Genomic DNA, 15,172 nt, shown 5'->3' with positions numbered 1-15,172 from the left:
GGAGCAGAAGCTTATTTTAAATGCATACTGGGGACCAAGATAATGCTAACCTAATAAGTAGTTGGTGACAAAAATAGAGGGTGTGTAATAGGGAAGAACAAATCTGACTCCATATTACATCTGTTCCTTTTACTTTAACCTTACTTTAACTTCTGTGCTCTATTGCCTGTGCTTAGTAGTGCAGGATCTTCAGCTTTTGTAAAAGAATGTTGCCTTTAGCTTGAAGTATATAGGAACACCATTACCTGACCTATATGGACAGCTGTAAGACAAAGAATCCGACACCAAGAAGTTTTCAACAACTAACCACAGTCCTCCCTCACCTTGCTTTTATAAGGGCTTTGCGGGAAGTTCCCATAGTGGCTCAGCGGAAAAGAACCCAACTAGTATCCATGAGGATGTGGGTTCAATCCCTGGCCCTGCTTAGTGGGTTAAGGATCCGGCATTGCTGTGGCTGGGGTGTAGGCTGGCAGCTATAGCTCCAATTTGACCCCTAGCCTGGGAACTTCCATATGCCTCAGGTGTGGCCCTAAAAAGAAAAAAAAGAGGGGGAGGCTTTGCTAAAAGCCTTTGGGGAGCTTGGGCTTTTTAAGGCATAAGCCGCCCATCTCCTTGCATGGCTCTGCAGTAAATATTTGTCTTACCAAACTCCAATGTCTCAGTATTGTTTGGTTTCATTGTGTGTCAGGCACATGGACTTGCATTTGGTAACAAGTGTAACATTTATATATAGAGAGAACATGATTAAAATCCTTTAGAAAAGGAAACTTGTAAGTGGATTTTAGTAAAGCACAATATTTTGGATTTTTAACACCATTATCTCTAAAAAGTTTAATATGATAGGACATTTAACAAAGGTTTATTTCCCTAGGAGTGTCAAAATTTATTAAACACATATACCCATATCTACCATATATGTGGTCATGAGAAGAGGGAGGTTAAGAATAATATTTACGAATAGTGGTTGCTCTTACATTTGCCCTGTATGTCAGACAAAGATAAAAATGTTTACTCTTTCTTTTCTGGGGGAAGATCTCATGGTTGGAGAAGAGTGAAGGGAAAAGAGTCTCTCTGGTGACTTAGAGATTCATCTGGGGCCATAATACAAATGCCTCATAAAGTCAATTTTCTCAATAATATCCAACTTATTTAAAAGAGTACATTTTCATTCATAGCTGCTGACTAAAAACTCAATGTACAGAGATCCTATGACTTATTCAAGATTCTTTACAAACTTGGAGTACTATATTGTAAGAGTTAAAATATGATTTTGGTCAGTGTCTTTTCCTGCAGCTTTTTTTCTCTCTCTCTCTTTTTTTTCGGCTGGGCTCACAGCAGGCAGAAATTCCCAGGCTAGAGTTTGAACCTGTGCCATAGCAGTGACAACACCAGGTCCTTAACCTACTTCACCACCAGAAAACCCTCACCTGCATTTAATTTATTAAATTCAGCGAGAGCTACAGAAAAGTAATGTTTGACTCTTAAAAAGACACTGAGTTATATCACATAAAACTCATGATTCCTTTATTTCAAAAATATGTATATGATAAAATAATTTCTGTACATAACTTCAACAGTACTCCTTCTGTGGTGAGACCTCATTGGCTGGAATGCATAATATTCGTTCTTGTCTGACAAGGTTCTGTGGCAGTTTTTGGCTTAACTGACTGTTTAGAAGGGACTTAGCCAAGTTACATTTGGGAATTGACTGGTGAAAATAGTCCATTTTCTTCGTGGGCAAACCATGGAGTTAAAAAATTAGTAGGTTTTTAGGCTTATTTATGTGCCTGAAAGAAGAGGATAGCATCAAAATCCATAATCAACAGCAGGTAAATGCCATTTCTATCTATTTTCTGTTTTAGCCTGTGCTAATTCTAAAGGTAACTGCTGTCTTTAAAAACGCACAAACAAATGAACAAATTTTTGAGGGCTATTTATTTCAAATATTGTGCAAGGTAATACTTACTGTTAGTTCCATTTGTTATTGCTTGTTGTTCTATTTAATATTTGTTAAAGTGCCAGTATTTCTTAATTTTCAACAGGGCATGTTTTCCAGTAATCGGGAAGGAGATATGGCAATTCATTCATTCTTTCCTTGCTCCTCTTACAACCAAAGTTTTGTTAGTACAGGATAGTTTGGGTTAATGTAGTCAGAATTACAGGAAATTAAAATTAAAACCAGGAGAGCTAGCAGTTAGAATTTGTAGAGGTGAGTATTTTCATGAAAATTTGCACTTTAGTTTTTATTCACTGGATTTTTTTTTTAACTTTTCCAGTTTGAAAAAAAAAAAAGCCTCATTTTTCTTCCTTCATTTGTTCAGATAAAACTCTAAAAAATCTCATAAATCTTTAAAAATTTTGGTCTACCACATAAAGAGCAGCTCAAACACCACCAAGAATTTAACTTGATTTGTTATTCTCTGTGTATTCACCCTGCTCAGTGGGTTAAGGATCGAGCATTGCCGAGAGCTGTGGTGTAGGTCGCAGACACAGCTTGGATCCCGCGTTGCTGTGTATGCTGGCAGCCTCAGCTCAGGTTCCACCCCCTAGCCTGGGAACTTCCATATGCTGCAGGTGCGGCCCTTAAAAAAAAAAAAAGAAAAGAGGAGTTCCCGTCGTGGCGCAGTGGTTAACGAATCCGACTAGGAACCATGAGGTTGCGGGTTCGGTCCCTGCCCTTGCTCAGTGGGTTAACGATCCGGCGTTGCTGTGAGCTGTGGTGTAGGTTGCAGACGCGGCTCGGATCCCGCGTTGCTGTGGCTCTGGCGTAGGCCGGTGGTTACAGCTCCGATTGGACCCCTAGCCTGGGAACCTCCATATGCCGCAGAAGCGGCCCAAAGAAATAGCAAAAAGACAAAAAAAAAAAAAAAAGAAAGAAAGAAAAAAGAAAGAACTAAAGGGACATTCGAGTCCATCATGTCTAATTTTTTTCCCTCTTCTTGTCTTTAGGGAGACTGCTGTGATGGTGAAAACTACAAGCCATGTGCAACCTGTGGGTGAAGTGGTTAGGAGTACTGCTACTCTTGGTCATGTTTACTCACTCAGCCCTTAAACCAGCAATGCCCCCAGTGATCAAGAAACGACCTTTCAACATTTTCTGGGCGGCCCCAACAATGCAGTGTCAGCATTTCTTCAATGTGGATTTGAATCTTCGATTATTTAATATCATATCAAATCCTTTAGAGACTCAGAGTGGATCAACAATTGCCATAATTTATCCAAATGAATTAGGGTATTATCCGTATTTCTCTCAAGATGGAAAATCCTTTAATGGAGGAATACCACAGAATGTGAGTCTCTCCAAACACCTCAGGAAGACAGCTAATGACATTGCAAAATTTGTCCCTTGGTGGAGATCAGATGGTCTTGTTGTCCTTGACTGGGAAAGCTGGAAACCACAATGGGACAGAAATTGGGGCAATAGAATAATATATAAAAATTTCTCCTTAGCCTTTACTAGAAACCACCATCCTGATTGGTCAGAAATGAAAGTGAAAACTGTTGCCCAAGAGGAATTTGAAACGGCTGGAAGGAATATTATGAATGCTACTCTCACACTCGCTTTAGAAATGAGACCGAAATGTTTATGGGGCTTTTATCTCTATCCAGACTGCTACAATTATGATTATAGGATAAATCCTCAGACTTACACAGGTAAATGCCCAAGTGATGAAATTTTCCTCAATGACCAACTCCAGTGGCTATGGAAAAAAAGCAGAGCACTTTATACTTCAATATATTTGGATAAAATATTGAAGTCAAGTTTAAATGCTTTGAAATTTGTGCATTATCGCGTTAGAGAAGCCATGAGAATTGCTGAAATGGCTAGACGTGACTACATTTTGCCAGTTTTTATTTTTTCCAGGCCATTTTATTTGCATAGCATTGAAGCTTTGTCACAGGTAAGAAAAAATACAGTCACGCCTAAAAAATGGAAATTTAGTAGAATAACTCTATAAAGTTTAGGGAAAAAAATGTTTAGGATGCTTATTTTCCTTTAATAATATAATAGTATGTTCTGGAGTTCCAGTTGTGGCTCAGTGCAGCGAGTTCAGTCTCTAGCCTCTCAGTGGGTTAAGGATCCAGTGTTGCTGCAAGCTACAGTGAAGGTCTCAGACTTTGCTCAGACCCTGTGTTAACTGTGGCTGGGACATGGGCCTCAGCTGCAGCTCTGATTCAACCCCTGGCCAGGGAATTTCCATATGCCACAGGTACAGCCGTAAAAAACAAAATTAAAAAACCCGCCATCTATTACTTCAAATGTCAAGCCAGTTCTGAAATAGTGTCTGACAAATCAATGTTTATTTAGAGTTTTTAGATGACAATTCCTACATGCTTAGCATTTACAGAGATTTCCTACAGAACAGTTGTCAAGCTTAAGTTAAATCATATTACACATTAATTTTAACCAGTGAGAAATTTTGTATTAAAGAAAATCTTTCAATGAGAGAATAGTACCAATTTTCCAAATCCAAAACCTGTAAAACAGGCTTGGGTAAATTATTAGCCAACCGTATTTTCAATATACTGCATTTTTACGCTTTAATTGGTTAGGTTACTTGAAAAATGGCATAGATTCTGTTGATATTATATTTAAAATCTACAATGTCATCTAAGTATGGATGTCAAGCCATAAAGTGGTTTATGTAAATAGATATTATCCTTCGACTTAAGGTAGGAAACACAAAATGTGGGAATGAACGAGTTTGGAAGATAACGAGTTTGCAGCATTTTGAAGTATTCAAGCTGTAGTTAGATTGACATTTAGGTAGGACATTATTATAGAGATCAATTATTGGATAGGTGGCTACATGAGAAAAACTTTAGATCTTCATCCATATCTGTGAGCTTACAAGTCTGATATTTTAATACAGAAACAGGGCTGTTAGATGGATAACACACTCCTTCCCTTATTAGACCACTTGTGTTTGTGATAAGGTCATTTAAACACAGTATCAATTCTTCCTCAAATATTTTAGAATAAAATCTACTGACTCAAATACTATTGATTAGATGACATTTCTGTCATTGCAGGATGACGCAGTAGTATTTAAAATGGAATGTTCATTCCCTAAGTTCACTCAGGAAAAGAAACAGCACCATGATGAGTCAGAGGGCCTCAGAGGTATCTAACCCGCCTCTCACTCAAACATGGATCTTTTCTTGCCTCCTTTAGCACTTTTGGATGGGGCTCTCTCTAGTCCAGAAGGAAAACTGCCTTTTGGGAACAGTATTAATCCCTAGAAAGTTCTTGAGGTTTTTTTTTTTGGTCTTTTGTCTTTTCAGCACCACAACCGGAGCATGTGGAAGTTCCCAGGCTGGGGTCAAATTGGAGCTACAGCTGCTGGCCTAAACTACAGGCACAGCAACGGAGGATCTGAACCGCATCTGAGACCTACACCACAGCTCATGGCAATGCCAGATCCTTAACCCACTGAGCAAGGCCAGGGATCAAACCTGTGTCCTCATGGATCCTAGTCGGGTTCATTGACCACTGAGCCAGAACAGAAACTCCAGTTCTTGAGTATTTTGAGTCTACTCTGCTTCTGGATAATTTCATACTGCTACTAGTTCTAATTCTAACCTCTGAATAAAACATAGAATAAATCAAATCCTTCTTTCAAAAGTCGGTTCTCCAGGTATTTGAAGACGTCAGTTATACCTACCAAAGTCTTCTCAATAAATTTTTTCCTCAAGAACAGATCTTTCAAATCATGTCACTAGGGAAAAAGACTAGGTCATGTTTATTCATTCAAAAATTATTGAGTGTCTGCAATGTGTCAGATGCAATGTTATTAATACTGATAACACTAGAAAATAATAATACTACATGTGGTCAGATAGTTTGATAGAAAATGAGAGAGTGATATGAGCCACAAATTTTAATGAAAGTTTGGCTCGTAACTTTCCCAGTTTGGGAGACTATTTAATTTTCAAAGTAAATTATGGGCTAAGTATCACTTTTGAGCTCTACTTCAGAAAACCAGAACTATTAGCTGAGTAATAGTATATTGAAGTATTTTAATACTATCCTATTGCTTTTTATGTTTAGCACATCAGCAAATAGCATGAACTTATCTCACTTATTGTCTAAATAACATTTATTGTTATGTCATAATATCATTTATTATGTAATTCATATCATAATTAAGAAATCACTTTAACTTTGCTGGATATTTTCTTTCAGAGATGCCTCAATTTAAATGAGAGACTTAATTTTCATTTAAGGAATACAAAACTAATTAGCGTAATGGGATAATTATTTTCTTTCTTGTTTCATAACTTGGTTTGTGAAACATGAGTGCCAGTGTTGCAGGAAGCGTCATATAACACAGGGGAGCTTTGCTGTATCGTGGCCATTTTCTCATTCTGGCTTTGAACACTTGGCCTTTGTACTGGATCCCTGATTCTCCACAACTTGCAGGGAAGGAAAGAATGCAGATTGTCCATCAGTCATTTCCTCTGTCTCTCTTCTCTCCCTATTTCCTGCATCTTTGCTCCTGCTCTAGAATCATAAACATAACCTCCTCTGTTTCTCATCTTGAATAAGTAGAATTATAATCTTATTCCCCCAACTTGAGGGTCATGTGGATGGCTCCCTTCTCTTTCCATTATCCAGTAGGTAATGAATACTCACCCATCTTAATTTACAAATAACTGTTCAGTCTGTCCCCTCTGCTTTCCAAGAACCAACTCTGCCTTTGTTGAGGTCCTCATCATTTCTCAGTAAACGGTTTCCATCACCTCCTAATTGGGGTCCCTGCCTACCATCTTCACTTCCCCCTCCAATATGTTTTCTATGTGACAGCCAAAAATATCTATCAAAGTTGCAAATGTATGGCTTTCCAGTACCAAAACTTTTTTGTAGTTAAGTCCTGATATTTTATTTTTTTTTATTTTTATTTTTTTGTCTTTTGTCTTTTTAGGGTCGCGGCTGCAGCATATGGAGGTTCCCAGGCTATGGGTAGAATCAGAGCTGTAGCTGCCAGCCTACATCACAGCTACAGCAATGTCAGATCCCAGCCACATCTGCGACCTACACCACAGCTCACGACAACGCCAGATCCTTAACCCACTGAGCAAGGCCAGGGAGTGAACCTGTATCCTCATGGATACTAGTCAGGTTCATTAACCACTGAGCAATGATGGGAACTCTAAGTCCTAATACTTTAAAATAGGACAATAAAATAAAATATCATGAAAGACTCTTGTATTTGGATGCTACTTATATACAAAGATTCAGACGCCTTTACTTCTCCCCAGATTCTCTGTGATTTTTACCCTAAGAGTCATTGGCACTTCTCTGGATTAACCATGCTTTTTCTTACATAGAAGCCTCTGCCATTTCTCTTCCTACCAGTTATAAAACTCTGCTCTCTTCAATCTAGTTTATCAATTTATACTCATTTCCAAAGACCCCTCTGAAATTTTACCTCTTGTAGGAAGATTTCCCAAACTCTTACATGTGACATTAAGCTCTTCCCCTAGTCTATGAATGTCCTGTGGATGCTAATATATAATTGAACTTATTGGACTGTAGTGATATATGTCTGTCTCAATCATCACACTAAAGCACTCCTTCAAGGACGGGAACTAGAATCTATTTCATTTTTACTTTCTCAGTATCTAGAATATTGCCTGAAACATCATAAATATTTATCATGTAAATATCCCAGGCAGAATTACCTTTTCTAATTCTGCTCTCTAGTCCTTTGTTTTAGAAACAGAGATAAAATTATCAATGTGTTCTTTACCACAGTTGATGGATTGAGACTTATTATTATTGAATTGTCAATGACTAAACATGGTTTGTGGGAAACTACTGTGATCCTTTTCTTTTCTAGGAGGACTTAGTACATACAATTGGTGAGAGTGCTGCATTGGGGGTGGCAGGAGTAATATTGTGGGGTGGATATGAATATTCTAATTCAAAGGTAAGCAGTGATTTCCTTTTTTTTCTTTCTTTCTTTTTTTTTTTTTTTGTCTTTTTAGGCCTCACCTGTAGCATATGGAAGTTCTTAGGCTAGGCATTGAATCAGAGCTGTAGCTGCTGGCCTATGCCACAGCCACAGCAATACGAGAACCCAGCCATGTCTGCGACCTATACCACAGCTCACAGCAACACCGAATCCTTAACCCACTGAGCAAGGCCAGGGATTGAACCCATGTCCTTGTGAATACTAGTTGGGTTGGTTACCTCTGAGCCACATGGGGAACTCCCTGGTAAGCAGTGATTTCTCTGTTAGCATCTGGGGTATATTCTAAACATTGGTTTCTGTTTTCGTTATTCACAGCAGAGACAAATGGTTGCTGATTAACATTAGCAGAGCTCAAAGAGTACAGGGACTAACATTGTTTGAGCACCTATTCTGCACCAGCCATCATAATATATAGTTGCATGGAAAGAGCACAAATTTTCCAATCAGACAATCTTAAGTGAGAATTCAGATTTTACTTTCTAGAGGTAAAATCTTGGATGAATTAACCATATATATATATAAAAAAAGTACTAAAACAAAACCTACTTTGTAAAGATTTCAGTAGATTAAATGATATATATTTGACAAAGAAAAAGAAGAGTAAACTTTAAAAATAACTTTTTTTATTCACGCAAAGGAAGACGGAATCTTCAAAAGTGATTTTCCATTTTCTCTTTGTCTGTGATAGACATGCTCATGGGAGGAAAAAATATATGTATATAAACTTTTATTAACAATTTACCCTTGGTAGTAATGCACACATGAAATACCTCTATTATTTTTCCACATTTGACTTTGAACATATTCAGTTGGTGCCCTGTCTTATTACACAAGCAAACATTCTGGAACCACAGTTTTTCCTTATTTCTAGGTATTAATATAGTTCAATTTTCAGGTATTAAAACATCCAGTCTCATAAAATAGAAAAAACTGTCACCTCTTTCTCATTTAGCATTGCGCAAGTCGCCATGGTGGGGGTGGTAAAAGCAGGAGGCTTGGGGTTGGACTCCTTGTGGTCAAATGCCTACTTTTTGTCCCCTGTTATCCATGTGACCTTGGCCAAATCTGTACTATTTCTTTACATATAAAATGGGGAGAATAATACTATCTATCTCATAGGGCTGTTATGAGAACTACATTATTAACACATGTAAAGCACTTAAAACAGTAGCTGGCACGTGGTAAATGCCATATAAGTGGTGGTTATTATCCAGGTTAACATTTCTTGCTCCTCCTCTCCAAACCTCAAGTTTGGATCTTAGGTGTGGGGAAGAGGAGTGCCATCAATATCTTTGCTAATTTGCTTCACGGGTGGGTGTACGAGACTGGGATGGAGAGCAGCCAAAGTGGGCAAGGTAATTTTATTTATTTGGTGGCATTTATAATTATTTTTATCTCTTGAAAATCTTCCCACATGGCTGCCATATCAGGGCTGGCTCTTTCTTGCATGAGGGGCCTTGAGGTTTGGTTAGAGATACCCCCCCAACTCCCACACACTTTGCACCTCCAAGGCTTTGCTCCTGAGGCTTTGGAAAGAAGGAGCTGACTTACGCCAAGATGGGGAAGCCATCAGAGTTACAGGTTGGGAGGAGGAGCAGCAGATCAGGAGGTTAAGGTTGAAATGTTTGTGAGAAATTCAGGTAGAGATGTCGATTCAGTAGGTGGGTATACAGCTGATCTGGGATAAAGTCTGGGAAATTCACATTTGGGAGTTCTATTTAAGGCAGTGAGATGGGGTGAGTTTATCCAGAGAGAGTATAGCTAGAGAAGAGAAGGGGTCCAAGAATTAAGCTTAGGGCACTCCAGGGTTATGGGGTAGGGAAGAGGAGCAGGAGCTATAAAGGAGATCAAGAAGGAGCACTCACTGAGCTAGGAAAGTGTGATAACCTGGAAGCTAAGTGAAGAAGGAATTTCATGGAAGGGGCTGGGACAGAATGGGGGGGGGTGCCCAACTTGAACTTGATTGTGTTACCTGTGTTCTATGCTCTCTTTGATTACACTCTCCCCCTCATCTTTTTCTTTCTCATTCTCTCTCCCTCTTTCTTTCTTCCTTCTTCCCTCCCCTACTATCTTTCTTTCCTTTTCTTCCTTTCTTTTCTTATTTAGTGGTTTCCTTGTTTTAATTTTTTCCATCTGTTCTAGAAAACTCCTCAGATGCCTCAGATAAGGAGTCTTTCCCTGATTAAAAATAGCATTTGTTCTTAAGAATAGTATGAGGCTGGCCTAGAATTAATGTCCCTGGAACAAAAATATCACACACGGGATTTTCAGAACTTGTTACTGCCCAAAATGAAACCTTATTCAACTTCCCACCATTAGGAGCTTTATTCTGCCTTAGGACTGTCCATCTGAACCCTTCAATTCTGTCTAGATGGATTCACAGTTCTGGGGCCCCTTCTCCCAGAGAAACTATCCCACTGTTTTAAATTCATTGGAGTTTAATTATGCATCAGTGTTAACACTGATCAAAATAACTGAGGCGCTAATAGAAAACACACTTTATGTTATTAATGAATCCACTAGGATTTTCCCATGGTTCTGATTCCTTTAGGGTTCAAGGCAGTCATTTATCCAGGTTTTAACCAGGTTCTTCTGGGTTTGCTGAAGATATCATTTCAATTACACTACCTCATCCTGGCCCCACAGTGCAATCATTAGTAGGTGGAGATGTGCCCTGATGTTAAAGCCCCAAATTGTGGAAACATCAGTGGTACCTAACAGCAGACTTGCGGGAAGACAGCCTGACCATCTTTTTGCTTTTTTAGGGCTGCAACCACAGCATATGGAAGTTCCCAGGGTAGGCATTGAATCAGAGCTACAGCTGCCAGCCTACACCAGAGCAACTTGGGACCTGAGCCGCGTCTGCAACCTACACCACAGCTCACGGCAATCCCGTATCCCCAACACAATGAGCGAGACCAGGGATCAAACCCACATCTGCATGGAAGCTAGTTGGATTTGTTTCTGCTGCACCACAATAGGAACTCCCACAGCCTCACTTTCTATATGCTATGCAAGTGACTCTGGCATTTGGTTGTAAATAATGACCTTTATTGTAGGTTACCTCCTACAACCTGACTGATGGATAAAGTATCATACCATGAAATTGAACCACGGCTAAGATTTTGGGTTTGTTTGTTAGTTGTTTGTTTTTTTTTTAACTACATGTATGAACATGGGATGAAAAAAACCTCAAAAATATAGAAAATAAGATTTCCCAAACTATATAAATTTATATAAAAGCTTAAAAACATGAACTAAGGAGTTCCCGTCATGGGTTAGTGGAAACAAATCTGACTAGCATTCATGAGCATGCAGGTTTGATCCCTGGCCTCACTCAGTGTGTGAAGGATCCGGTGTTGCCATGAGCTGTGGTGTAGGTCACAGACCCAGCTCAGATTCTGCGTTGCTGTGGCTGTGGTGTAGGCCAGGGGCTAGAGCTCCAATTTGACCCTTAGCCTGGGAACTCCATATGCCACGGGTGTGGCCCTACAAAGATTAAAAAAAAAATGAACTAATGCTCCATATTACTCATAATTACATATAATGTAGTAAAGTTATAAAAACATGGATACAAAGACTATAGCCCTGACTTCAGGAGAGCTGTTATCTCTGCAGAGGTAAGGAGAAGAATGGGATTACTTGGCAGTTTTAGAAAAATCTGCCCTGACGTTAACATATTATATTAAGGATCAGGGTCAAAACTGTTTTACAATTAAATCCATCCCAAATTAGTGTTTTTCTTTTTAAAGTGTTACTACAAATATCTCTTTAAGGAGGTCTCTGGTGGGAAAATGTGGAATCATCTTCCTCTGAAATGATAAGAAATTGGCTGGTTGGAGTATTCCTAATCAAAGGCATGGATCATCACTTATAGGACTTTATAAAGGCTTAGTCTATCATTTAAATGATTAATCCTCTGAAATACTCTTTTTTCTCAGCCTTACCAAATATAAAACATCAGGCATTAATAAATACCACCTGGATAGTGGAATCACATTTTGAAAGTGATTTTAATAGATTTCTGTTTTTCCTCCAGGAGACCTGCTTGTCTGTGCAGAAATTTATTCAAGGAGCATTGGGCCATTATGCTGCTAATGTGACAACTGCAGCCAAACTTTGCAGTCAAAGTTTGTGTAATAATAATGGACGATGCGTCCGTAAAATACCTGAGTCCTCCTCCTATCTGCACATGCCTGAAAGCAGCAGTAAGAAACATGTCCTCGGTAAGGGCTTGAGTTTCACCATTTCTCCAGCCAGTAAACTGAAGACGATAAAGGACTTGAAAGATGGGTTTGTATGTCACTGCTATCATGGCTGGCATGGCGAGTCTTGCCAGCAACGCTCCTCAGATGTCTTGAGAGGGAAGAGTAAGGCTCCCTTGGCTAACTTTAAATTTTCAGTAATTCTTGGCATGACCTCATCTGGGATTCTGTTGATTTTGTTTACCCCTCTACAACAATGTCAATTTTTTCCTTGAAAAGTAGAAAATACGGATTTTTTTTCATTAACTTCAATCTACTTCTAAAATATTTATTGGCTTTAAAGTTAAAAAAGGAGGGGATAATCATTAGTTCCACACGTTGGTAGAGTGATTATTTATTAGGTGCTTACCTCACGAGAGGTAGAAAGGATAACGATGTAAACGTTTCAAAGTCTCTGTCCTTGGGGGGCTTGAATTCTTGTGAGAAAACAAACAGTAATAAAGAAACAGATGCATACATATCGAATGGTGCTAAGTGCTGGGGAGAATAATAACACAGAGGGAAGGGGTTAGGAATTGTGGGAGAGCCTGGGAAGTTGTATCTAGGGTTGTCAAATATGGCTCCCTAAAGAGATGACCTGAAGGCAGGAACAGCAGATCACAAACGTGCCTGAGGAGAGCCTTCTTGAAACAGGGAAGAGCAAATGCAACTGTCTTTAAGTGAAAGCAAGTTTGAAGGGTTTCGGGATCTCAAGAAGGCCAGTGTGGCTGAGGCAGCAGGAAGAGTGAGGGAAGTGGGGAGCCAGGTCATTAATTAACTCTATTTGAACTAAGAGTCTGAGTGAAAATAATTTTTTAAATAATAATTTAAGTGAAGCTTTTGAAGGAAAGCATGTCAAATAAGATATATCTCCATTTTATTATTTCAAATAAATATGCACTTAAATTGATAGCAACAAAAAGCATCTATTATGATTAGATGTTGCTACGATGGTCTTGGGATTCCAACTGTTACTAGCAAATTGGGATATTTGTAATAAGGTCATATGGGATATGGAACACACAATAACATGGAAGCTAAAGAAGGTAACCATTGCGTTGTAGGTGGGAATTCCTAAATGATACAAGTGCCCCAGGATATCAAGTCATGGGGTGAGAGGGAATCTATACTGAGTGCTGTAGAGTTCAGTTTTATCCACAGGGCTCTTGAAAATTCATTTGGCAATCATCAATATCAGAAGTTAAGCACTATTAAACTCTAATAAAATGGAATTTATATAGGAAATTCTTTGATGTAATACTTGTTGGTTTATTAAAGTATACTGTACGAAAGCAATTAATTTCCTTTTAGTTCTTAATGCATGGCAAGTCATTTGAAAAATTCATATGGCCACTTGACCTGCCTGTTACAATCCAGATCATTTTCTTTCATTAAGACTCAAAAAAGGAGTTCCCATCTTGGTGCAGCAGAAACGAATCTGACTAGGAACTATGAGGTTGCGGGTTCGATCCTTGGCCTCAAGCAGTGGATTAAGGACCAGCATTGCCATGAGCTGTGGTGTAGGTCACAGACGTGGCTCGGATCTGGCATTGCTGTGGCTCTGGAATAGGCCAGCAAGCAGCAGCTCCAATTAGACCCCTAGCCTGGAAACCTCCACATGCCTCAGGTGCGGCCCTAAAAAGACAAAAGACAAAAAAAAAAAAAAAAAAAAGGAGTTCCCGTCGTGGCACAGTGGTTAACGAATCCGACTAGGAACCATGAGGTTGTGGGTTCGGTCCCTGCCCTTGCTCAGTAGGTTAACCAACCTCCATATGCCACGGGAGCAGCCCAAGAAATAGCTAAAAAGAAAAAAAAAAAAAAAGAAGATTCAAAAGAGATTATAATATCTCAAATCCCATTTCCCACCTTAATTTAGAGGGGATGTTTTCCTGCCTGATACTTCCAAATATTGCGCATATATATATATATATAATACTTTATTCAAGCACATAGAACATAGGTAGGTAGATCACACTCAGGTTCAGACTTCAATTCATTTGTTCATCTATTCATTTATTCATTCTCAGGAGAAAAATTTAATGAGATAGTGAAATACAGTAATCTAAATTGGGGGCTATTTTCCTATTTCCCCTATTTTTTAGGGTTCCTGTTGCATCAAGACTGCAATTATAGTAATTAGATTCTTGTGCCCAAGCAAGAAATGCTTTTTACAACTGTTAAAGTTGGTATTAAGCCTTGATAAGGGACAAAGAGTAGCTTCTTCTATTTCTACAGTGATAGTTTTCCAACAATTATTATATGAGTTTTGATATGCAATGACTTCCAGTAAGGCAGGCAAAGGGAAATATTAATAATATTATCACCATTTTGAAGGGAAAGAAAATAAGATATGGAGAGAATGAGAGGTATCGCCGATTTTACACATCACAGCTCTTCACTCCTTAAATGGTGCCTCCAGTAGAGTCAAGGCATAACAAAAAGTATTAAGGTAGAGGAAAGAATAAGGAAAAACATACAGAAAATAGGAACCCCCCCAATCCTATTACCCATAACTAATCATTTAACTTTTTCTAAATAAAAAAAGTTGACATTTATTTCACTTTAATAGCAAACAAAACTAAAACCAAATAATGCCACATTGCTAACAATACAGTCTTCAAAATGATTGGTTTGCTAAAAAAAAATCTACTCAAGTTAAAGACAGATTATGGAAAACATTGAATTTTTATTTATTTTGATTAGCATAACTTTGGGTTTTCAGACCATAGTGCTTAGTCAAATGTCTCATAAAAATGGGAAGTCATAAATGACTAATCACAATTAGTCATCAATTATGTCTAATCCAAAGACAACATAAAAATTCTATTTTTCTTAAATAAAATATCAAAATTTAAACTCCATTCCTATGCTTAGGACATATGCTTCTCCAAGGGATATTAATAAAGGATACAACTGTGAGCAAAATACATTATAAATACCACAAAATAC

At 38.4% G+C, this 15,172-nt stretch overlaps 1 protein-coding gene across 1 annotated transcript; it reads left to right on the top strand.

Annotated features, from left to right (window-relative positions):
• The first annotated feature begins 2,972 nt into the window (after positions 1-2,972).
• Positions 2,973-12,658, top strand: LOC125117634 (hyaluronidase-4-like). The gene is made up of 3 exons (XM_047763642.1): positions 2,973-3,902; positions 7,845-7,934; positions 12,019-12,658. The coding sequence occupies exons 1-3, from the start codon at positions 2,982-2,984 to the stop codon at positions 12,457-12,459; spliced, it is 1,452 nt and encodes a 483-aa protein (XP_047619598.1). The 5' UTR covers positions 2,973-2,981; the 3' UTR covers positions 12,460-12,658.
• Positions 12,659-15,172: the final 2,514 nt, after the last annotated feature.

Source organism: Phacochoerus africanus, chromosome 16 (genome assembly GCF_016906955.1).
Source record: "Phacochoerus africanus isolate WHEZ1 chromosome 16, ROS_Pafr_v1, whole genome shotgun sequence".
In the NCBI taxonomy this organism is placed as follows: Eukaryota; Metazoa; Chordata; class Mammalia; order Artiodactyla; family Suidae; genus Phacochoerus; species Phacochoerus africanus.
The sequence above is the reverse complement of the archived record's forward strand: the minus strand, read 5'-3'. Positions and strand labels throughout refer to the sequence as shown.